The following is a 25082-nucleotide window of genomic DNA, read 5'->3' as shown; positions in this document are numbered from 1 at the left end:
TCAACTTATTCAAACAAATCTGAAAAATGTGCAGCGCACGCACACACACAAAAAATTACAAATCTACTGAATTTAGAAAAATTAGACATAGTTCGCCTCTCTCAGATTTACAAAAAACCCAAACTTTTAAATTTAAAAATCCTTGCCAGCGTTACTCATGCAGGGTCATTCATTACATCATGGCGAGACACGAGACAATCCTGGACAGACTCGATGAAATCAAAAGGCAAAGAAAACTCCCGTCAGGCTTGAACTGGTCCAAAAGGGTCAAAGTCTCAGTCTTGAGCTTGTCATCACAGCAGGATAATCTCTGCACACTGAAGCCTGCCAAGCTTCGTCTTAGCTGGTAACCTTTTATTAAACGAGTTTAATAATAGCATCATGATTGTCTGGTGTTTGCCATTACCTCTTAGAGTCTGAACATTAAAGGGGGGGAAAAAAAATGACTGTAAAAATTAAACCATATCCTCGGCCAGTAGATCCGTCTGTCCAGTGAGGTGCCACGCCTGAACTGGCACTATACGTGTGTGCCGTTAAACTGGTAGCAGGGCAGCCAGACGACTGGACCCTGGGATACTTGACTTGCAGCAGCTGCTGTACTGATGTACAGCGTCACAGTCAAGCTGGCAGCTGGGTCTGGTTTATCATATGACCAGGTCAGAGAAAGGGTTTGTTGTCAGAGAGGAGCAGAGGGCACACAGAGGCTGATCACATTAGCTTTATTAGCGATAATTCTATCTGAACAGTCAAAAGCGAAAGCTGACGACACGGACAAAATATCCCTGAAATAAACAGAAGACCTGCGTCCAGTTTGTTGTGAGAGATTTGATAAATCGTGTCTCATTCATGCGGACATACAACGTTAGTCTGATGACCTGCTTAGTGCGCTCTCGCCAAAGCTTCTTTGGTTGCTCCTATGTTCATATGGGGTCACCATAAAAGATGTTTGATTTGGTAGTTTTTCTTCTTTTTAAACAAAAGACGCCCTTCCTGAAGCTTTGCACATTAGGTAAATGTATTAACCACAACACGATGGAGCCACTACCTACTAAACTTTCTCCAATTCAAAAGGAGTCATTGAATAATTGTTAATTTGCATTGTTACTGCTCAACTATTGCTGTTAAGACAAGCCAACTGGTGCTGCATAGTACAGCTGCAGAGGTGTTTTACTGGAAAGCAGTTGTTGAGTGCAGCAGGAGTAAACAAAAAAGTTAAACCTAAAGCTGTGAGCTGCAAAAATCAAAATAAATGCACTTGCACGCCATCGTGGACATGCACAGCTGGAGACCCGATGGCTAAAAAGTCATTCTTGTTATACTTAAGGTGCCAGTATACCCTCAGTATTTCTAACTTCACGCACAGTTCACAACATCACACAGTCAGTTCTATTTATGCCCGCTATTAAGCCACAGATGGCTCCAATATTCTCCTGGACAACAGGTTTCACCACTCAGACAATAACTGCCACATGATATTGGAAGGAGTCAAAACTGGAACCTCACAAAGTCTCATTTTTTCAAAGTGTTGTAACATCTCCCTCTGTATAATCTGTGACTTTGAGCTTGTCTACCAATATCATTAGAATGGCAGCGCAACGCCGCAGGTTAGAAAGAAAAACTGCAATTTTCAGAATGCGCAACTCTGTGTTTTCGACAGGGGTAAGCATAAAAGCAGCCTTATATGCGCGCTTGACGTACACTACCTAGGGAGCATGTTTAGGGAGCATGTTTATACTAACTAATAATTTCTCTGGACGAGTGTGTGTGGGGACAAAAATGGACAGGCACGTGATTTCCACATGAACTCTCGCACTAACTTCTGATGATGAAATTCGCATCACTGGCACCTCAGTGGACTTTAAAGTAAGACTATAAGCTCTGCTTACTATTCAAGCACCCCAATAATTGAAGTCTACAAACCCGAGTTTGCTCACAAACCGCAAAATTCTGGAAATATCTTGATATTAAAATGAACTTTAAAGTTTATTAAGAGCGCAGCATCAAAATGTTGTGTGAAATCACAAGTCTCTGTCTCACCTCGTTGTCCGACTCCACCAGGACCTGGTCGTATTCGCTGAGAGCCACCAAAAACATGATGGAGGTGACGTTCTCAAAGCAGTGGATCCACTTCCTCCTCTCTGACCTCTGACCCCCAACATCCACCATCCTGATTGGAACATGATGGGATGAAGGGCAGAGGGGAAAGAAAAACTTTAATTAGCTGCGAGTCTTTACTGGGTAAAGTTTTCTAACTTACTAAATATTATACTCAGCATCCACTTTAACATTTGTTAAATCTTTGAGCTACTTTAATCAAATAATGCCTGAACCACAGAACGCCAGGGGCACGCATGTCCTGAAAACGTGTTCAGCACATGCGTTACGAATAAATTAAATATTAATATTTAATCCTGAAGTGATTCAGCCAAAAACAAGACACTGATCTGAAGCACATCAGGACAGAAATACATTTCAGAAAATGGATCTGTGCAAACAGGATTCTAAATTTGTCATTTTCAGTGGCCAGTCAATAGATTTGAAGGACGCTGTGGTCAGGTGGTTACAACGGAAGCCCATTTCAAAATAAAAATTGTAGTAATGCAGTTCAAGCCAAGCAACCCAATATAAAAAGAAATGAATTTGCACTGTCTAATGACATGGAAAAATGTTCCAAGGTGAACCAAAAGAAACATAAGGAAGTGTATGCACACATACAAACAACACCATCTTCCTCTGAAAAGCGCAATGCAATAGAATCCATGCAGTACAACTAAAGTGTGTGGTGCCAATAAGGTGCTAAATGTGAAGGCGTATAAGAGGAGCACAGAGAGTGGGGTAGAACAAGAATGCAGAATTAGGAAATGATTATTTTAAATAATCAGGAAGGGGGAAAAGTAAAAAGATGGAGGAAATGTTTTTTTAAAGGCTCATCGTGTTGGCTTCAAATCTAAGGTCAGGAGATCTGGATCATGGATTAAAAAGCGCTTCTGTTTGGCTCCGGGCTCTTCCAAAAAATAAATAAATAAATAAAAAAATAAAAACCAGGAAAATGAAAATGTAGAAACACCGAAGAACTTTTGACTGGCACTGTATCGAGCACCAAAAGTTTGGACACACCCTCCTAGGGCTGCACGATTTTGCATAAAATGAGAATCACGATTTTTTTGCCTAGAATTGAGATCACAATTCTCTCACGATTTTCTTTTCCAATATAAATATTTATTGCACTTATTAACTGCACATCAACTTCGTAACAGTTGAAACTGAACATAAAAACAAATAAACATAAAAACAATAAATGCCTCACATTTTGTGGTTTCCGCAAAATGTTGTACTGCTTGAAATTCCGTCTCCACCGTTGCTCGACACTGCGTGTATAGAGCAGGTAGTGCAGCAATAGAAAAATAGTTGCGGGACGGCACTGTGTAGCGTTTATCTAGGGTGTTGATCATTTTCCTAAATCCCTCGTTTTGCACAGTGTTGATGGGAGCCATATCTTTAGCCAGGTGATAAGTAACAGCCTCCGTAATTTCTTTGAGCCTGCGGGAGTTCGACGTGTATAGGGAAGCGCTGTATAAGGTTCCCGTTATTGATGTTTGGCTGGTTGACCGGGACCAATTTTCTCCTGTCACTTTCTCGTCATCCCTGACGTGTTCTCCGTTGTTTTTTCCTGCCAATTTGAGCATCACGGCACAGCTTCTGTATCACGTGGTATAAGGCTCCGCCCTTGTCATTTGTTGAGCAGGAAGAGGGAGCGCTTGTTTTCATGCAGATTACGTCCCGGATCTGCAAGCCGCTGTCGGCTTTGTTTTTTTTTTTGTTTTTGTTTTTTTAAATCGTTGTCATTTGGAAATGAGATCGCGATTTTCTAACGATTAATCGTGCAGCCCTACACCCTCCCATTCTTGTGTGTCCAAACTTTTGACTGGCACTAAGAATGAAAGTGGGCCGTTAAGTTAAGTCTCAGCTCCATTTAAATAACATATGACACAGTGAAAGTTTGATGAGACAAAGGTGAACTGAGCAAGTCTGCCAGAAGAAATGACGGCATTGATAAATGGGGCCCTCCAAAAGCAAGCCTAAAATAAAACTCCTTTATATTAAATGACCTCCTTTGTTTTCCTCTAGCAAGGATGAGTGACCTACTTAGTTCCATAAGCTCTCCTATGCTGGATATTACTTCAAAAGCCAATTATGATGGAAAAAAAGAAAAAAGAAAAAGAAACGGGCCTCATAGAGAGGTCCATCATGAAAGGACTCCTTGTTGCAGCAGCACCCCTGTCAGCAGTCCTACGTGCGATTATTGGTTACAGATGCACATGTGAGCACTATGGACGAGTAGTTAGTCCTCCCAAGCAGCAAGTCAGCTTAGAGTCCACCTGGTGACATAACTGTTGCATTGTTGTGTGATGTTGAGGGACACGCTGCGTCTTCAATGAGCCTCCTATTCACCCACTGATGAGAGAATTCATCACTTATACAAAAGCAGACCTCCACACACTCAGGTGTGAAGAATATAATCATGTTTACAACAAAGTGAACTGAGGAACTTGTCTTGCATCAAGTGCGCTGCATGCTCCACTGCAGAAGTCACCAAATTAGCAATTTGTTATTGCACTCTTCTTCCATTAAAACCTGACATTTATTGCCTCTTCACATGCATTTTTCCTATGCATATATATATTTTAATATGCTTCTTCAGTCTCATAGCAAAAAACCTGATGTCACTGAGAACATGCAGTGATTCACCATCATCAGCACAGCCAAGCAGAGTAGAGCCTATTGGCTATCTGCAGCAGGGCTGCTGGGAACCTCTTCAACACAGCCTCATTGCAAGCAGAGTTATTTCTAGCCTTGCCAAGCGTAGGAGGGGGCTGACATGATGGCTTCCTATCGATTTGCACTCTTCTGTAATCACTTGTGTTTCCTGGGTCCATCAATCTCCTCATCCTTTTTTAACAGGAGGAGGAAGGGAAGCGCCTGTACGTATTGGTGGCTGGTCCTAAGACATTTAGTTTCCAGGTTTCACGTCTGGACTACAGAGAAACTGAGGAGGACTAAGATGTAAAAATACAGCCTTGGAGCCTGAGCCTTTTAAAAAACAGAGCCATTTTTATTACAAATTATACTTCATTTGGTTAGGGTAAATATTACATAGGCTTAAATGCTCTCAACAACCAAGTACCCAGTTCCACTAGCAGCCAATTTGCTACATGCCCGTCTCCCATTTCCTTTCCATCTCCACTCTGAAGTCTAAATAAAAAGCAATAATAACCTATGCAAAGTTATTGTATGCATACAATCCAGAAATCACTATTCAATGGTCAATTTTAAACTGTGTACAAACAACTTTTTATTGTTGTTGCTTTGTGTTAAAAATATTTGATTTGAGATTGCGTGGCTTTTACTGTAAAGAAGCCGCAGTAAATGTAAAATACTTGTCATGGAGGTTAGAGAATGTGACTGTTAACTGAACGATCTTTAGCACTGGTTTTTCAGTGCATGAGGATTTCTCAAGGAAGTAATGAAACGTTGGAGCACATACAGCAAGTGATAGAAACAACGATTTGGAATCAGTCCCGTTCGATGACATCTCCTTGTGATCCTTTACTTTGGACTGCGGATGGAAATCCCGCACTGAATACTTTCACATTTACAATGAGCAGTGGATTGCCTCAAGAGTGTCAAAACCAATGTTCCCTCTAATTTTTCATGTGTCTGAGCGAACACAAACTCCCTGAGCGATCCCTTGGACCACTGTGAGCAACATCAGACGTGTGCACTGTGGTCACGCCAGCATCTAATCCATCCAAGTTACATGGTTTATTAAAATAATCAAATTACAGCATTTACATTTATGTTAGACTACTTTTAATTAACTGCTTTAGCCCACTTACAATGAAAATTTTAAAAAGTCTTGTTCATGACCTGTGTAGTATGTTAACACTATCGGAAGTAAAAATAACTTGAACTCCAATTTTGAAAACAACTTTCTTTGTTAATAAAGCTGTGACTCGTATTATGAGTCCGAGTCTGTGGTCTGGGAGAGAGTCCTGTAACTCTGTCTGCAAAATACAGGATATAATGACCAATGTTGGGCAATTAACTATATAGTTACTTCTTCAAAAAAGTTACTGAGTTATGCAAAACACGTTTTTTGCAGCTGTTTACCTAAAAATGCAGCCAAGGCGTTTTTTAAATAAACATGTCAAACTATTTACAGAACAATCAGCTGTTCTGCATCAAATTTGATGCCACACAAATTATTTGTGCCACTCCAAAAAATAATTTGTCCACTATGAGATAAAGGAGAACAACAGCCTGATACCTGCAGGCCTGACAACAGGAGACATTCAGCAGTCGCCTTCATTGTTCTGACACACACAACAAAACTATTGACTACACTACACACCAACTACACAAGATTTGCGCTAAACGTTGTAAATCTCTCACATCACAAACACCGCCGTCACTCCTAAACCTTCCCCCTCCCTAAACAACTAAATGCCACGTTGCCATATCATTTTTTTGATTGGTCGACATGGTACATTTTTCCACCAATAGGAAAGGGTGGGGTTTTTTGGTTTTGTTTTTGCTCACAGGCTTTCGAGCATTTTCCTTATAAAACGCCGTTTTTACCGTTTCTTCCCGCAGTAAATATAAACAACGATAGTATTCAGGAAGAAAACCAAACATTGCAGATATTTTTATCATAACTCTGGTTTTACGTGGCCGATCAACACAATTTAAAAACTGGTATAAAGTCCACACTTTTTCTGTCAATTGTTCCGTCTGTCCTGCTCACATCTCCAATGGTTGTACACGTTGTCATTAATGTGGCTTCACTCCACATCAGCCACGCCGCTTTGCTTGCTAAAACTCCGGTGTTAGCACATAAAGACGCTGTCATAGCCTGTCAACGACGTTGATTGGCTGCGTATATACGAATGTGAATCGCATCATTGGCTGGACTATAGGATAAGGTGGCATCATTCTCATCCCATACAGGAGCAGCCAGTCACTCACTGACTAACACTGCAAAACAGAATTGTTAAAGTTTTAATTTTAATTTCAATTCAGGTTAGATTTTTTTTCTGTGCGCAACGCAGATTTTCTGTGCGCAGAGACCGTGCCCGCAGTGCGCAATTGTGCACGCGCGCAGCTTAGAGGGAACATTGGTCAAAACACAGACTCCGCAACTTCAATTTCACCCTCAAGAAGCAGTCACGGAGAGTCGTGGAGAGAAAGCTGACGAGTACGGCATTTGTTTAGATGAAGCTCAAATTATCTGTGATTATCCTTGAAATGCACCAAAAACTGCACCCTGAAGTAGATCACAGTCAGCTGCAGGTGATCCAGTTGGTTCTGATCACACATTTCCACACCAAATGCACCATGCATAGTGTGAAATTAGACTGGGATTGCTAATGATATGATAGAAAGTGTCCAGTTTTTGACTTAATATTAAATGTTGCAAAATAAACTTTACCATAATGACTAAATCTTTAGATCATCAGCTGTAGATATACTAGCAGATCAAGTTTCTGTTGACTTATTAATTGATAATGATATCAGGATAATGCACCGTAGGATAGATCATGGTTATAATCCAACTTTGAGGGCCAACGTACAAATAGAGACAAAACACTTTAACCCAAATTGTGTATACCCAATCCCTTTGAAATCTGTGTCAAGATAATGTATGTCGTCTTCTACCTGAAAATGATGCTTTGCAAGTCGAAAGGGTATTCTATGATCCCAGTGGTTGGGATTCGAACCCTAAGCACATCCTGTTGGGTTGGTAGATAGGACGGGTCAGCAATACGATCCAGATCACTTAGATAGCTAGAGACAAGAAGGACAACAAAAGACAGAGGGAGGAAAGAAAGTGAAGCATACAGCAGATAAAGCATATTGCATCCAAAAGCAAGTGCATCAGTCCAGATGCAACCAAAGATTTCCGAGGGTTAGGAGTGGATGGGGGACATTTCACGCTAGCGCCCCTCCAAATGAAATTGAGCTATATCCTTGATGGCAGCTCTAAAAGACATAATTCTCAGTTTTAACTTTTTCCCACTGTCAAAAAGCTCAAAGTGAAGGCTTGTAGGTTTCTAAAAAGATAAGCGGCATCCTCTAAAGTTAAATTAAAAACTAATGTCTCTGTGTAAAGTCTTGTAGCTTAAGGCTTAAACTCAAGGCTAGTCTTTGAGAGCGTACCATCAGGAATGTGCTGAGCCTTGCTGTGCAACACCTTGTAGATGGAGATAGCGGCATCGGCGGTTTCCAACTGGCTGACCAACTTTTCTGCAGCTAGCCAACCAGTAACACCAGCAGGAGCACTAGACACCAGTACCTGAATATAATATTCTCCAGGTCAAATGGGTACTCAATGATGCCGGTGGTGGGCACTCGGACCCGCAGCACATCTTGCTGAGTGGGTACGTACCCTGGTGTTGATATTCGTTCTAAATCGTTAAGGTAACTGCGAAGGGGGAGGGAACATAACAGATGCACATGTATGCACAGAGACAACTGTCAAGTAAAAGACCACATGCACATCAACAGTGCTTTCATTGTCAGACCCTTTTGAGTTGCTCAACTCATTTTAAAATGGATTCAATAATAATTCTTTTGTTCTTGTTTTTCTGAGGTGCAGAGTGGAGCATCCAGCATGCTGAACTCCACCTGGGACCAATGCATACGTTGTTATGCACATTCATGCACCGAAGCATTTAAAGTGCTGGATAGATGTGCACATGAATGTAGCCAAAATGAATGTAACACAATATAAATGCAGTAAATTTAACCTTGCCATTTAATTCGAAAAATTACATTTCCCCTTTTCAGGATTCAGGTCTGAACCTGCTTCCTTATGATCCCATTTGTGTCCATTATCTTTCTAAAGATGAGTAGCTTTGATCTGGCCATTGTACCATAAAGGCCTGCGTGGTAAAACACTAAAGTGATGGTTGTACATGTACAAAGAAGCTAGTAAAGATAGTTCTTTGTCCCAGACTCCTCAGTTTGAGCGAGTGGCCCAACTAAGTGACTGGTTTCCAAAGGTTACTTTGCTCTTTGACATTTACAATTTTCTTGATTTTCATTGTCCAGAACTGTACTCCGACAATCATTTCTTACAGGTCTACACACAGTTCTTTAAAACTTGAGGCCATTTATAATTAGGAGTTTGCATTTTACAATTATCCAATAAAATGAAGTAGCCACAGGTAGACCCCTGCCATAGCAAATGCTCCAAGTATTCATGTAAATTGATATTGCTGTTTAATTGAGTATAAAAAACCTTTTGTCTTGCCCATTTGTGTTGATTCATGTGTAAAAATGAATATAATCCATATTAAGATGAGTCTGAAACATAAAATATGGAAACCCTGAAAGGGGATGACAAGTTTGTTTCTTAACAAAACACTTACACTATAAATGCATCACGCAAAGCTTCAGTTTGACCCCAATCTTCAACTGTTCAAAGTAGCCACATTTGGCTCAAATAGATTAATGCAGGTTGGAATTGGCTCTATATATTACTACCATCATTTATAAACCTGCCAAGATCTCCTCATGCCATCTGCTGAATTCTGTTCTCTTGCTGCAACCGAATGGATGTCGTCCGTCTGGCCCCCAATATTTTTGTGTCATTTTTAGAAAACAAAAATATAAATTCTAACATGCTACACCACTTAAACACAAGGCAAACAGTCATTCAGTAAATTATTAAATGTCAGACGTACTACTTGGTCGAGTCAGAGAGCTGGTACTCTCTCCTGCGATCATACGCTTCCTGGATGCCAGGGTCAGCCCACAGCATCTTTATCGCGCTAATGTACGGCTGATCGAACGATGCAACCTTCTCTACGTCCACCTCACGCACCTGCAGGGCATTGTTCTGGAAGAACAAAATAAAAACATACAAAAAGACATTTAAGCAGTGCTTCACAGCATTTCTAAAAATTATTTCATATTAAAGTTCATGATTTAAAGTATCTAATCACATGTGGAATTAACAGACAGGAGAATATTGTGGATTTATTTTCCACCTCTGGAAAACTCTTAAGCCAACACAACACTAAAACCTGAAGTTCTTTAAATGGCCCCTTAAGACTGGCACCATAAGTAGGTCCATCCCTATAGGCTTCCATGGTAAAATGCTCAACTCTAAGAATGATATTAGCATGTTTAGAGTCTGGTACAAAAAGTGTTTTGGTTTCAGCCCATTTCTCCTCTCATCACTATACAGGGGTTGAATTTTTTAAACCCATCTAGGTTTTTATAAAGGCTTACAGCACGGCCTATTAAGCAGACACAGATAGCTGTAGCTGATCTGTCCACTGGGCTGATCTGAGACACTTAACTGGGCCTCTCCACTTCGTGGCGTTTGTGTGTTCTGGAGCAATTTCAACGCCATTATTTGCCAAATAAATGCAGGTTGGAATTAGCTCTTGGATTGTTAGCAATGTTGCTTTACAGCAAAAAGGTTCCCAATTTAAAGGATCTCGCTGGCCTTCTGTGTGGCATTTGCCTGTTCTTGCATCATGGCTTTCCTCTGCATGCCCTGGCTTCTTCCCACAGTCCAAAGACATGTTGGGTTTAGTGTTTATTCTAAATTGGCCATGGATATGAGGTGGAATGTATGACTAAATGTGGCTTGCAGTGTAAAAGCCCTTTGAGTGGTCAGTAAGACTACAAAAGTGCTATATAAAATACCAGTCCATTTCCAAATAATATGGCTTGCTGCGTGGTAAAACCCCACCCAAGAAGTCTCTGCTGCAGTTTTCCTGAGTGAAAACCTAGTATTTTCTTAGTCATTACTTCTTAGCAGGTATCTGTGTGATGCAGCCACACAGTTTATGGATGCAGCTTGCTAATGAAGCTAGCTAACATTATTGATGACATGGTATGACATACTATAAAATGTCATTTCAAAAAATATACATAAATAAAGAAAGCCATAAAGCTAACATAGAGGCTTTAACGTCAAAAGGTGTTCACAAACTAATGGGTACATTAACTTTTATACACAATATTTGATGCATACCAAGATCTGCTTGCTGTCTATCTTTCCACACATGTTCCCAGCAAATTAGCCAGTACAAATACTTGATGCGCCGATGCGTCCATCCAAATGCTATAACAATACATTTCTGCCTCCTAATAATACACACCTTGTTCTGGTCATACTTGAAGGGGATCTTAAGGTTCTCAGTTGCACGGATCATGGCCTGCATCGAGGTGAAGATGTTCTGGTAGACCAGTTTGGTGAAGCCCTTCTTGTCTTCATCTGTATAGCCTGAGCCATGGATTATTCTCATCTGCTTGATGAAAGTGCTCTTTCCACTTTCTCCAGTACCTGGAAAATGGATGGGAGCAGTAAGCAAACTGCTGAAAGCAACCATTATGAATGGAGAAACTGGTGTAAAAGGTATCTTTCAGTGTGCTGTGTGTGCCCTAGGAACAAAAGTTACAGCAGCATTATTATTTTCTTGCAAACATTTAAAAAAAAAAAAGAAAAGAAAGAAAAAAGAAACGAACGAAAGAAAGATTCAAATGAGACAGTCGTCAAGTTACACAAATTGAAATCTAGAGGAAGCAACCATTCAAATAAATGCAAATATCATCCATAACACATGATCATTTGTAACCCATCCATGTAACACTTCTGCACTTGGCATTTTATAGTAATGTAGCCTGAAAATGTATTTTTGCTGAGAGCAAACTAAGCAAGAAGTAAAATAAAAGAGTTGTGGGTACAAATCAGTTTTCAACAGGTCAACCAAGCATTCCAGAAACTAGTTTAAAAGTAGCCTTTTTTAATATAACTCATTTCTGTGGCAATGAATTGGTCTGTCTCTGCAACAGGCTGGCCTCGTGTGTCCACCTACATCTTAGTGTTGATGCATGAGGTCAAGAAGAAATGTGCACCATCGTGTCCACAGGCAATAATCCAGACCTCAATGTCAAGCCCTTCTCTGCTTCACCAGTTCAGGATGTATGCATTTCTGGTGAGATATTTGAGCATTATATAACTCACTGTAAATAACTCTCCAGCTCTAAAAAACAAAGCTTAAACTACATAGATGTTTCTGGGGTTAATTATGGTCAAGCTATTGTCTTGTTACCTCCAGTCCAGAATTGTGCAATGTAACAATGCAGTGCAATGGTTGTTTTGGCAGTGGTTACCGAAAAGGCCCGACTGACCACACGAGGGCTGCATGGCTCACCTCAGCTCAACAAAGAGCTGGGTACACCAAGTTCACTTCTCCAATTTTGTATCACACTCATCATGCATATGCACACGTGCATAAACACACAAAAAGACAAAGTCACAGACAAGAAAACCTGCTTGCACATGCAGAGAAGGAACTACACATAACCCCACAGATCCCCCTCTCTCACTCACACACACTCTTTAACTTCCCCACAAGACTGTCCACAGCAGGTTCTGTATCTTTATATGGACATATTCTGTGAGCAAACTACCACTCTGGGCTTGGAGTCAGACTGAAAGCATCAGGGTTTGTATGCTGCGGACATAACCCAAAGAGTAAGATTTAAAAAGACAAGGCAGTTAGCAGCCTAACCGAAACTAACCCTCCAGTATTACCATGCAGCAATCGTCTCTTCCACCCCCATTCCACCATCTATTTTCTTCCTCTACAACCCTGATCGAGATCTCCGCCGCTCATCTCTCCATCTCACTTCTCCCAGCACTCAAGTCTGAGTCACTGCAGTTTCAGCTACACTATCAGGTCTCTACCTTTCAGTCTCATTTTTGCTCTACTTATCTCAAGCTGCAACTGATAGCGTGTGTTAACCAAGTCTTTAGCTTATAGAATTTTAATATTACAGGTTTGTCCACAAGCCTGCTTAACAAGATGCTGTTACAGTTACGATGTGCACAAAATGCGACATTGCATGGTCCATCTTTATCCTCCTATTCCAAAGGGCTTCAGCTATAAGATAAATTGTATCTTTCTGAGCTTACGTCATTAGAGTTAATTCAGATTTCTGTAAAGGAAAGCTACAACTCAAAAGAGCAGGCTGTAAGGTGACCTTTATTTTCACAGTACCGGAATATTGTTAGTTTAATAAAACATCCAACTTAAAGCCATAAATGACATGATCAAATAGAAAGTTTGATAGCTGTTAAAATATTTTAATATGGGTCAAAGTAGAACTTAAAAACAATTACACTACCATTCAGCACAAGTGGCTGAAGGGTGGCTGTGAGTAAAGGCCCACATTGATATATTTAGAGCTACAATGTTGAATCATAACTGTAGTGGCTGATTAGATAATGGAAAGCACATTGCGTTTTGAAGCACAGCTCGTATTCCCAAGACATAGTAGCTGAAATGCCTTCCAAGGATGCCGAGAGACCAGTTTTGCTCTCGCTGAATGAGGAGCACAGTACAGTCAAGGAGTGCCCTGAGTGCTGCCTGCCCTCTAACCAGACAGGATCTTTCACTGTGGAAAACAGGTCAGGCAACATTGGAGTTTCCCCTTCAGACAGAGTAAGTCTTTGAGAGAGGGACATAAATAGCAATTGTTAAGACACAGCCCTGGAGTGTTCACTCTCCTATTGACTGAAGAGTTGAACAGAAGGGAAGTGTGTTGGTGGGTTTTGAGGGACAGTACTGTACACATTTTTCTTACCTCCTTGGCTTCAGCAACACGGTAAGTTTAAAAACAAAGGCTGAGAAAAGGTGCAGCTATCCTATGAATTTGATGTGTGTGTATTCCAGCGTATTTGCTTTTCCCAAACAGCCAGAGGACAGAGGCATGTCTTGCAGGCATGATCAGCTTAATTCAACAGTTCCTACTGTTCTCCCGCTTAACTGGAAAACCCAGCCGAAGCATTTCTCACGGACAAGCAACTGTACACTCGCTGGAGCTACTCCTGAGGGGTAATGCTAGTTCCCATGGCAACTCCTACACTGGACCTCTAAATACACGGCTGAAAACAGCAGCTGATAGGCTTCAGTTTGTATTCAGAGAGCCCAGTCAAACATGCAACTTTAAAACATTTTTTTCTAATCTTACAGCTAGGGCTTGGCAACGAAATGAAAGAGATAATTGGTGCAAAATAACTTTTCCTCATTAGAAATGAGACAGTGAGTATAAGGTCAATAGAACTCATACCATCCATATTTTGACATGAAAACCAAATGACAATAATAGCATTGTGCCAAACAAATCGTGTGGTTGGATTATAGCTGGAGCCACGTTGGGTTAGGTTCTCGCACAGAGTATATGAGGAAGAGCTAGCAGGTCACGTGCTAATGTCTGGGCTAATGCCACCATACACACCAGCATGTTACGGGTGCGACTGAGATCGGTGACAAAATGACGAAAATGTTGAGCAGCTTTACTGAACATGACACCCCAATGGACACAGCCCAAGGCTCAAAAGATGAGGACAGTGTAGAAAAGAAGGGTCAGAGGAATTCTGCCAGTAAGCACAGTCGAAATGTCGGATTTAAGTAGCGGATTAACGTAGCTCACCCTCGTTACCAGTTCTGTCCATATACATTTTTCTCAGACGGCACTTTCCCAGCTACAGAGTGTATAGAGACACTGTAACACTTAACTACCACGTCAGATTTGAGGTCAAGTCACATTGGATTCAGACGAGCCTCACTACATTGAGACACTACTCCACTTCTTGTGTTTTTAACTTATTTTTTGTTCATCCATTTCCCCCCCCCTTTGACCATAAGCAGCCCACAGCTTGCTGAATGTCAAGTTTGTTTATGGTCTCCTTTGCTTACATATGAAAGGTTTAATATGTACTGATGATATATATTTTTTTAATTTGTGGGGATCGAATTATTGAAAGTCTATACTATAGAAATGGCAGAGTAGAGCTGTAATATTTTAATTTTGTATTATAATTACACTGAACTGATCAAACAATTTGGTTGTACCCATTTTACTGAAGGCTGTGACTGATCTGTCAATTTAACACTGGCCAAATGCCCAAAGATAACATGATTAAGACATGAAAGACCTACCCATGCACTTTTTCATTAAGACTTCCTTGTTTTCTTTAAATGACAAAATGTGAAACAAAATACAAAAACACTGCATCCACATCTGTACTTTTACAGGCAGTGCATACTTAGAATTTGAGTTATTAAATGGATAAGAAGTAGACTTCAGCAGGAAAACTGTGTAGAGACTATAAGATTCTGTGTATTTGCAAGTTGCCCTCTGTAGGGCTGGGCTATATCATACCGTTCACGGTAATACCGGTGTAATTTTGGGCAACGATAGCAAAATGAAATATCGCGATAGAATGTGGGTAAACGCAGCGCATGCGCAGTGCCTATGTTTACATACGCACACATGCGGCTACACAGAATGAGAAGAGCGAAAGTGGATCGTTAAATGAAACGGATGAACCAGAGTTGGTTTGTAAAAATGCTGCAACTTCAGTGGTGTGGAACTGGTTTAGCTTTCGTCCGTCAGATACACAACAAAGCACTATTTTTGGTAGAGCATGCTAGCGGGCCGTCGTTATTACCGTGTTGTTTGGAAAATACGGCACACTTAAAATCAATCCTTTGATTTTTCTGAAAATCGACAGTGCCCCTTATAATCCCGTGTGCCTTATGTATGAATTCTGGTTGTGTTTACTGACCTCGAAACGATTTTATGTGGTACACGGCGCCGAAAATCTGTCAGATGTTTTAGTACGACTTTGCTAAGCTACGAACCCGCACCGCTTGATGGATTGTCGGAGACATTACGGCTATCGCGAGGCAGGCGCCTCGCGGAGTGATACGTATCTGTGCTTCAACATAATATTACCGTATTATGTGTGTATAACCTCTTTTTAAGTTTTGTGGATATTATACATGGTTATGCTGAGGATATGTCGGCCAATTTCTACTGGAAATGGCGTTTGGTTAAACTGTCCAAGGAATTTGCAGTGTTACATTTTATATAACTTTAATGCACATAAAAACAGCTGCTTGTTTAAGTGAAAATACATTGATGGGTTTCTTTTTGCACTAATAAAGTTGTGGAGTTGTAAAGTATTTTGTCTAGTGTCAATTATATCGTCAGTTATATCGTTATCGCAAATTTTCAAATGTATATCGTGATAAATATTTTTGGTCATATCGCCCTGCTCTAGCCCTCTGTTCTGCTTTATGCAAAATTTGACTTGTTATATTCTAATAAGGTCTGCATAGATATGAACAGTAACGGTTCAAAAGTAAAGGTTTTGTATGCAAAAATAAATGCACTGGTGACCTTTAACAATTTTGAAACCCCCAACACAGCAAAACCAGAGTGGAAAAGCCCAGTAACTCACTTTTGATCGTTAACTGAAGCAGAACCATGTCACTCTGCCAACAACATGCTCTAACCAAGGTATTAGTCGTTTAGCCAAATAACCATTAACTAACAAGGAACATGAGGGGGGTGGGGGGTAGCTACTGATCCATCTTATTCAGTTGAATGCAAAGTTTTACCTTGCTTTAACCCTTGTGTTGTCCACGGGTCATTTTTGTCCTCTACAGAAATCTTTTGCTATCAAAAATATGTTTTTTATTCATCAAATGGTCTGAAAATAACAGAAGTTATTCATTACTATACTATGCATGATTGGAATAAGTTTTAAGTAATTTGATTTATTTATGGGGTTTTATTCGATTTTATAACACCTGTTGTCCTCGTGGACAAAAAATGACCCCAAAGTACAAAGTGTTGCAAAAGGCAGTATTTTCACAACATACTGCTATCAAACATCTTTGATCTTGGATCACTGATGTTTGGGGTCAAGCACTGGTCATAACAACCACAACAACAACAACAACAGGCAGCACAATGAGGAGGCAGGTGCTCTATATTCAATAAAATGTTATTTATACTGCGCCAAATCAAAACAACAGTCGCATCAAAGTGCTTCGTATTGTAAGGTCGACCCTACAATAATACATACACAGAAAGTATGCTCACAAGCCTCCATTGCACTAGAGATTTGCATACTTTGATGAGCATACTTTTTTTACCATGTTGTGCAAAGCAATGACCAGTAGGACAAAGCACATATTGTCCTCTAGTATAATGAGGAGGAAGAATCAATGTTCAGGAAGATCCAGGGTTAGAAGATATAGAAAATATTGTCAATATTTAGAGCACATGCTACCCTTTCTCTGAAAAAGCACATCACCCACCTGCAGAAGTGGAAGAAAGCTATGAAGTGAAGAAAAGTGATGAAGAATCTGAACTATGTTCAAGTAGGTTCTTGGGCATCCAGGGCATTGTAGTCTGAGGAACTTGGAAAGAAAGTGACTGGGCTTCTTGAAGTTTCTTGAGTTTTCAGAATGTGAAACTGGAATAGAAGATGTGTCAGAGGACTGCACATCATCCATTTCAATTATGATGAAGACAAAGAATCAAGCAGGAAAGAGGAGTCAGCTGAGACGGAGGAATATTTGCAGTAATGTGAGGAAACATTGATCTGGTCTTCTAACATCCCAATGACAGACGATGCATGACTCTCTCATGTGCCACAGAGAAAGATAATCTATCACAGTCCAAGCACATATGCCAGGTCCCATACTCCTTCATTGGCTTTTCTACTCGAGCACTGAACGCATTATACACAGTGTTCTGCTTGTATTCTGCTTTTAACGTTCACATGCCAATGGATGCATCAGAGACCAAGTTGGGGTTCAGTAACTTGCCCAAGGACACCTTGGTAAGAACTCCAGACTAGAGCACACAGAGACTGAACCAACAACCATCCAATTAGCAGATGAGCTGCTCTACAGCTAACTCTATGACGAACAAGGAGGGACAACAAGAGGGAAAAAATGGATCGAATGCAGCTGTAGTCTTATGTGGGTATGTTGATTCTACATCCGTGGAGTCGCTACGGACAGTTTATGACATCCTGAGTCTGGTAGAGCAGTTTTAAAGGTGACACAAGATTAATCATAGAAGCGCAAAAGGATATAATTTCTTGATAAAGACACAATAGATGATCATCGTGCAGGGGGCCCGCCCGTCGGGCTATATGATCGCCCGACTGGAGATATCACTAGCTCCGCGACGTTGGCTAGCGATTTTGCGAGCCCTGTCGCTCATGACACAAACGCGCTCCCATTTGAGGTGTATGGAACAAGTGGGTGTTTCTCCTGCTGTGATGTAAGATCCTGATACTGATGTGACTGTATGAGCACAAAGTCCCGTTCAGAGGACTCTGTCCATTCCAACAGAACATCCCAAGTAAACCTATGAGATAAAAACATGGCAGTATGTCATGCCAGGTCCAGCTGTACATGGAACATGCTAGTGTACCGATGGCAAACGTCTGGCCTGCAGTCAGGACACGCGAGTTGTCCCTAACATTGCAGGTTTCAAAAGAAAACAATCACCTGTAACAACTTGTTTACTGTATATGACCCTTGCCTGCAACTGCAGAAAAGAAAGCTGTCCATGATGGGACCAGTGCAGAGGAATAAACCTGAGCTTCCTCCTGCACTTGTGTCAAATATGGACATGAAAGTTTGCCTTCACTCAGACCCATGCCCTGGTGTCCTACCATGCCAAAATATAGAAAACTGTCAGGTAATGAGTTGGAATAAAGTTGAATAAAACCTTGAAACACAGAGATGGATGATATTTTATACTTATGGCTTTATAAACAGTCAAAGCAAACAGGGTCATTTTTGAGCGCAGAGGACAACAGATGTGATTATTTGCTGCCAGTAAAAACTTGTAGTTTAAAACAGCTTTCTAAATTAACTTTGACATATACCGTCTGTGATCATCTGCTAAAGCAACTGACTCTGGTTGTGAAACGATAATCACAATAACTGATGATTTGATTTATTTTTACCCGAAAACAAAGAAAAAATTCATTTTATGAGGTTTTTAACAGACTTAAATTTGAAATGGAATAAAAAAATGTGTCAGAATGTTTGAATTAAGTTTTAATTAAAAGTGGGGAAAAATCCACTTCATAGTAATTAAGTATCAATCAAACCAGATGGGGACATTTTTGACCCCTGAGGACCACAGGTGTGATTATGTGCTGCCATTTAAAAATTATAAATGGTTCAAAAAAACTTTTTCACTAAAGTTCAACATAGAGCACTCTGTAGTTAGTCAGATAGTCAAAATTATCTGAACTTTTAAATATTTTATTTTCTTGTTTTGTTTCCACTCGAAAACACAGTGTATTTTATGTAAACAAGGTCTGGTGGCCCTAAAATGTAAAATGTTGGGTAAATTTTGTGTTAATGTGTTGGTCTTAAGTAAAACTAAGACGTAACATTGAATTGATTGACAAAGTATACTTTATATTTTAAAAACAGTCAAATGAAGTGGGGACATTTTTGACCCCTGAGGACCACAGGTGTGATTATGTGCTGCCATTAAAAAATGTAAATGGTTCAAAAAATTTTTTTCACTAAAGTTCAACATACAGCATTCTTTAGTTAGTCAGATAGTCAAAATTATCTAAACAATTAAATATTTCATTGTCTGATTTTATTTTCGCTCAAAAACACAGTGTACTTTATGTAAACAAGGTCTGGTGGCCCTTAAATGTGTAATGTTGGGTAAATTTTGTGTTAATGTGTTGGTCTTAAGTAAAACTAAGGTGTAACACTGAATTGATTGACAATTTATAATTTATACTTTAAAAAACACTCAAATGAAGTGGGGACATTTTTGACCCCTGAGGACAACAGGTGTGATTATGTGCTGCCATTTAAAAATTATAAACACTTCAAAAAAAAACTTTCTCACTAAAGTTCAACATACAGCACTCTGTAGTTAGTCAGATAGTCAAAATTATCTAAACAATTAAATATTTCATTGTCTGATTTTATTTTCGCTCAAAAACACAGTGTACTTTATGTAAACAAGGTCTGGTGGCCCTTAAATGTGTAATGTTGGGTAAATTTTGTGTTAATGTGTTGGTCTTAAGTAAAACTAAGGTGTAACACTGAATTGATTGACAATTTATAATTTATACTTTAAAAACACTCAAATGAAGTGGGGACATTTTTTTGACCCCTGAGGACAACAGGTGTGATTATGTGCTGCCATTTAAAAATTATAAACACTTCAAAAAAAAACTTTCTCACTAAAGTTCAACATACAGCACTCTGTAGTTAGTCAGATAGTCAAAATTATCTAAAAATTAAATATTACATTGTCTCATTTTATTTTTGCTCAAAAACACAGTGTACTTTATGTAAACAAGGTCTGGTGGCCCTAAAATGTAAAATGTTGGGTAAATTTTGTGTTAATGTGTTGGTCTTAAGTAAAACTAAGGTGTAACACTGAATTGATTGACAATTTATAATTTATATTTTAAAAAACAGTCAAATGAAGTGGGGACATTTTTGACCCCTGAGGACAACAGGTGTGATTATGTGCTGCCATTTAAAAATGTTAAATGGTTCAAAAACAAATTTTTCACTAAAGTTCAACATACAGCACTCTGTAGTTAGTCAGATAGTCAAAATTATCTAAACAATTAAATATTTTATTTTCTTGTTTTATTTCCGCTTAAAAAACAGGGTGTATTTTTTGTAAACAAGGTCTGGTGGCCCTAAAATGTGTAATGTTGGGTAAATTTTGTGTTAATGTGTTGGTCTTAAGTAAAACTAAGATGTAACACTGAATTGATTGACAATTTATACTTTATACTTTAAAAAACACTCAAATGAAGTGGGGACATTTTTGACCCCTGAGGACAACAGCTGTATGGAAATCGGGAGGACATTATGAGGGTTAACTAACAGCTTTGCATTTAGTCAAAAAGACAAGATGTGCGTGCAGAGTAAATGATTCCTTAAAATTTCTCCAAGCACATCAAAAAGGAAGTTCTATCCACTTAAGCTCAGTGTTGGGAAGGACTAAAACGCTGGAGGCTGTAGTTACTGTACAGGAACTGAATGATTAACTGTCAAGTGGCCGTATTCACCTTGAAGGAATTTAAGAACCTAACCTAACCTGTTGACCATGCAGCCATGTCTTGGCTTTTTCCTCCTGTAGAGTCAGAAGGCAGTAAAGTTAAGGTCACCATTCATTAAAAATACAAAAGCAAAAAGTACTGATATTTACTTGAGAATTTATATTTTGTTACCTCATACCTCTTAGGCAAGATTAACACAGATATTGCTTCAATGCTCGACAGTGGTCGGGGATCACTGTTGGTGCGATCATCACACTGACAACATTCATTCATTACATTTAACACAATTAACAATAGCCAGCTTAATACCTGTACACTGTAAACAGTCAGATTACTCAGTGATCACCTTCAGTTTGACATTAAACTGCACAGACACCTGCTCTCAGGATATTTTTATAATGTGGTAGCATCCATGCTGGAGCAATATGAATAAAACAAAATTCGACTGGCTGACTCCTGCATCGGTGCTTGCAAAGTTGAACTTGGCAGCGCAAGCAAAGCAGTGCAACAGATACAATTGAGTTGGGCAGCGCATGACATCACCTTATTTAAAGTGACTGAGAGCTGAGGTGTTTCAAGACTGAAACACCTACAGCTTTATTAACAACATTTCAACCATACACCAAGCTTTAATCTGGACAAACTAGGAGAGTTTCTTACATCATGGTCGCACAGAGTACTCACTGGTAGGGCTGGGCCATATTATATCGTTCACGGTAATACCGGTATAATGTTAGGCAACGATAAGAAAATGAAATATCGCGATAGAATATGGGTAAAACGCGCATGCGCAGTGCCTTTGTTTTCATACGCACATGGCCGAAAAAGCATGGCGGCAACAGAGAATGAGAAGGGAGAAAGCAGATCGTTGAGTGAAACGGATGAACCAGAATTGGTTTGTAAAAATGGTGCAACTTCAGTGATGTGGAACTGTTTTGGTGTTTGTCAGATACACATCAAAGCACATGTTTTGTAGAACATGCAAGCGGGCCGTCGTTATTACCGTGTTTGTCGGACTAAGGTGCTCGTAAATCTGGGAGTAATCTGGGTCTAAAACTCCGTCCGCTTCAGGTCCCAAAGTCAAACGAACACTGTGGCATCACTGGGAGTTAAAAACTGTCTAAATTCTTTCACCTTTAATAAAATGATCAGCATTGCTGCTTTACCAGGTGTAACTATGAAGTTTAACATCCAGGCATCCATGAAAACAGAATTTATTACATTTAACGGAGTTAGAAGTTAGCGGAAACTAGGTCGCTAGTTTCGCTCGTTACCTAGCATGATATAGCATGTTCTGACAGATTTCTGAAAAATTTAAAACGTACAGCTCTGCTATCACTTCCAACATAAATGAAGACAGGAAACTAAACAGCAGTGACGTTTGTAGGGTTACTGAAGTTGGGCTAGCTGGTATATAATGATGTGCTACGTGATCGCTAACGACACAGCTATGTTAGCATAACATAAACAGTGAAGCTGCAGGATGAAGGCTAACACTTTTCCACTCGATAAAAGTTAACGTGAAGGTTCCTGATAGTTAGAGACAAATGTAATCACATGGCAGGATGCTGTAAACGGACCAAACTTCAGTCAGGAGAACAACTGAGATAATCCATCTACAATACGAAGTTAGTCATTAATATACTGCAACAACATGGGAATAGAGCAGCTGTGATAGAATACAGCATTAATGAATCAATGGTACAGAAGTGGAGGAAGCAAGAAGTATGAGTTGAATAAAGTTTGATTTATCTGACTGCTTTGTTTCGCTTAATGTGCCTTATAATCCCGTGCACCTTATGGTCCAAAAAATATGTATTTGAATTTTTTTATTTGGCACACTGCAGTTTAATGTTGCAAAGCACCTCTTTAACTTCAGTGGATATTATACATGGTTATGCTCAGGATATGTCAGCCCATTTCTACTGGAAATGGCCTTTGGTTAAACCTTCAGCAAGGAATTTGCATTTGCACTGTTAAAGTTTTTTTTTTATAGCTTTAATGCACATAAAAACAGCTGCTTGTTTAAGTGAAAATAAATGGATGGGTTTTTTGCGCTAGTAAAGTTGTGGAGTTGTATTTTGTATTTTGTCTCGCATCAATTATATCGTCAGTTATATCGTTATCGCAAATTTTCAAATATATATCGTGATAAATATTTTTGGCCATATCGCCCTGCTCTACTCACTGGTGAACAAACTATTCAACATCACTCATATACTGAGGGACGTTTAGCCCATCTTTACTTTAAAGAAAAACAAAAAAAACCCAAAACAAAACAAACCCTCCATTTATCAATCATTTAGGGCTGCAACAATTCTTCGACACAGTCAATGACGTCGACTATAAATACGCAGAATTTTATTGCTGTGACATCAACTCTGAATTGGTCACTTTTAGGGAGTTCGTGCATCGCGTTGATATCTTGTTTATGTTAATGTTAGTATAGTAATGTTTGCATTTGTACAGTAATGTTTATGTTAGCTTACCTGTCAAACTTGTCAGGGTGACGCTTGCAAAGCTAACACCATTTCAGTTTCGTTAGCTGAAATGTGACAGTAAAACATTAAACAGAAGTAGCTACGCTGTCTTCTAGTTAATATTAGGTAGTTAATCTGGGTGGGACTAATATATACTGAACGTTACATCTTTTCCAATTCTGTTTTGTTCTGTTTAACTAGTAGGCGTATCAATGAGTTTGTCCTGAAAAGAGACTCTTGCAACTCTCAAATGGTTAAAGTCATGACAGTGAGCATCTTTAGCATGGTTAACAGAAGCTGGGAACATCATCTCAAAGATAAGAGCAAGCCTCACTCCAGAGGATGTTCACTGTAATGGTGAATTCATGAACTGAAACATCTATAAACTTATTATTTTGGACTGGGAAAAAAATTAAATAAAAATCTTTTGGGTTTAATTTGGAGATTTAGTTGAACTTATGGACAGAAGCCATTTTTAGTTTCCTATTTGCACATTATTTTCTCATTTAAAAGACTTCTAGCACTTACCTAATATTACCTAATATTTTTATACATTTAATTTTTATTCTGACAGTCCTATTGAGCAATGTTAAAAATACATTTGATATTTTCAAATTCATAAGTTTCCTGGGTAATTACTGTAATTTGCTGTGGGACAAGACAACAGGGCAATATTCATAGGTGGGCAGACTTGAGCCTAAAACAGGTTTGCCCATAGGAAACAGAGATAAGAGTTCCTGAAAATATCGAAATAAGCTTTAGTTGCAGCCTTACAATCATTATAAAATGCCAATACTAATATAAAATTAACCAATATAACTTCCCAACTGAAGTATCCAGATTTTTACCTGCAACTTGTTCTGATTGAATGCAGTTAGGTAGACCGTTAAAGGGAGAGTACAGTAGATCCTAAAGTGAACAGGTGCATTGGCCTTTGCAGGAGCACATAAAATGCTCCGAAGAAAAGGCTGCTTAAACTTTCTTAATTAACTTGCTTAATTATAATGATTCTTGAGTTGTGGTAGCAATAAATAAAATGTACCAAATCGTTTTTACATCTTGAGAATACATTGCTACAAGTATAAGTTTAACTGAAACAGGGGCTGATTCAGAATTTACACACTACAATACCATTTACCCAACTTTAGCTGGCTGACTTAAGGGGTCACTACAGTATCTGAGTTGCCATAGCTAAAATGGTTCATTTCAAACAATGGATAAACTGAGGCGCTGCACCAAGGATCAGTACAAGATAAATAAGGAATTATCTGAAGTTCACGATGATGCTGCTCGTGTCCAGTCCAGAGCTGATTTTAGCTCCAGTCCAAATCAAACCGATACTGACATTTCAATACAATTAGTTTGTGGCTCTGTAGTTTTAGATTGCAGCATTGCACAGTGAGTGACAGCAGTGCACCTGGAGTTTTGCACATCCAGAACTCAGAAACCAGTTGTTTGCTTCCACTAGCAATAAAAAACAAAAAGCAATGTAAGCATGCATATGTTCTGCCTCTGGTGTGTCACATCTCATTAATCACAGGAGAGAAGAAGAAGAAACAACCTTAATTTACCTTAAACTTTAAAAAAAAAAAAAAAAAAAAAAAAAAAAAAAAGGGAAAAATAAATAAATCCACCATGTCCTA

At 39.3% G+C, this 25082-nt stretch overlaps 1 protein-coding gene across 6 annotated transcripts in view; it reads right to left on the bottom strand.

Moving 5' to 3' along the window:
• LOC116317322 (guanine nucleotide-binding protein subunit alpha-11) overlaps positions 1–25082 on the bottom strand; it is a 45104-nt gene that overhangs the window by 6000 nt on the left and 14022 nt on the right. For 5 of the 6 annotated variants that reach the window (XM_039606878.1, XM_039606880.1, XM_039606879.1 and 2 more), the window contains 4 exons: positions 11178–11362; positions 9747–9901; positions 7717–7845; positions 2038–2167 (listed from right to left, as the gene is read on the bottom strand). In XM_039606878.1, the coding sequence (XP_039462812.1) occupies positions 2038–2167; positions 7717–7845; positions 9747–9901; positions 11178–11362 (599 nt within the window). Of the gene's footprint in view, positions 1–2037; positions 2168–7716; positions 7846–8353; positions 8483–9746; positions 9902–11177; positions 11363–25082 lie in introns of all 6 variants that reach the window. The other variant, XM_039606882.1, reaches the window with a different exon arrangement.

Source organism: Oreochromis aureus, linkage group 23, assembly GCF_013358895.1.
Source record: "Oreochromis aureus strain Israel breed Guangdong linkage group 23, ZZ_aureus, whole genome shotgun sequence".
Lineage (NCBI taxonomy): Eukaryota > Metazoa > Chordata > Actinopteri > Cichliformes > Cichlidae > Oreochromis > Oreochromis aureus.
This window is presented reverse-complemented; position numbering and strand designations above follow the sequence as displayed.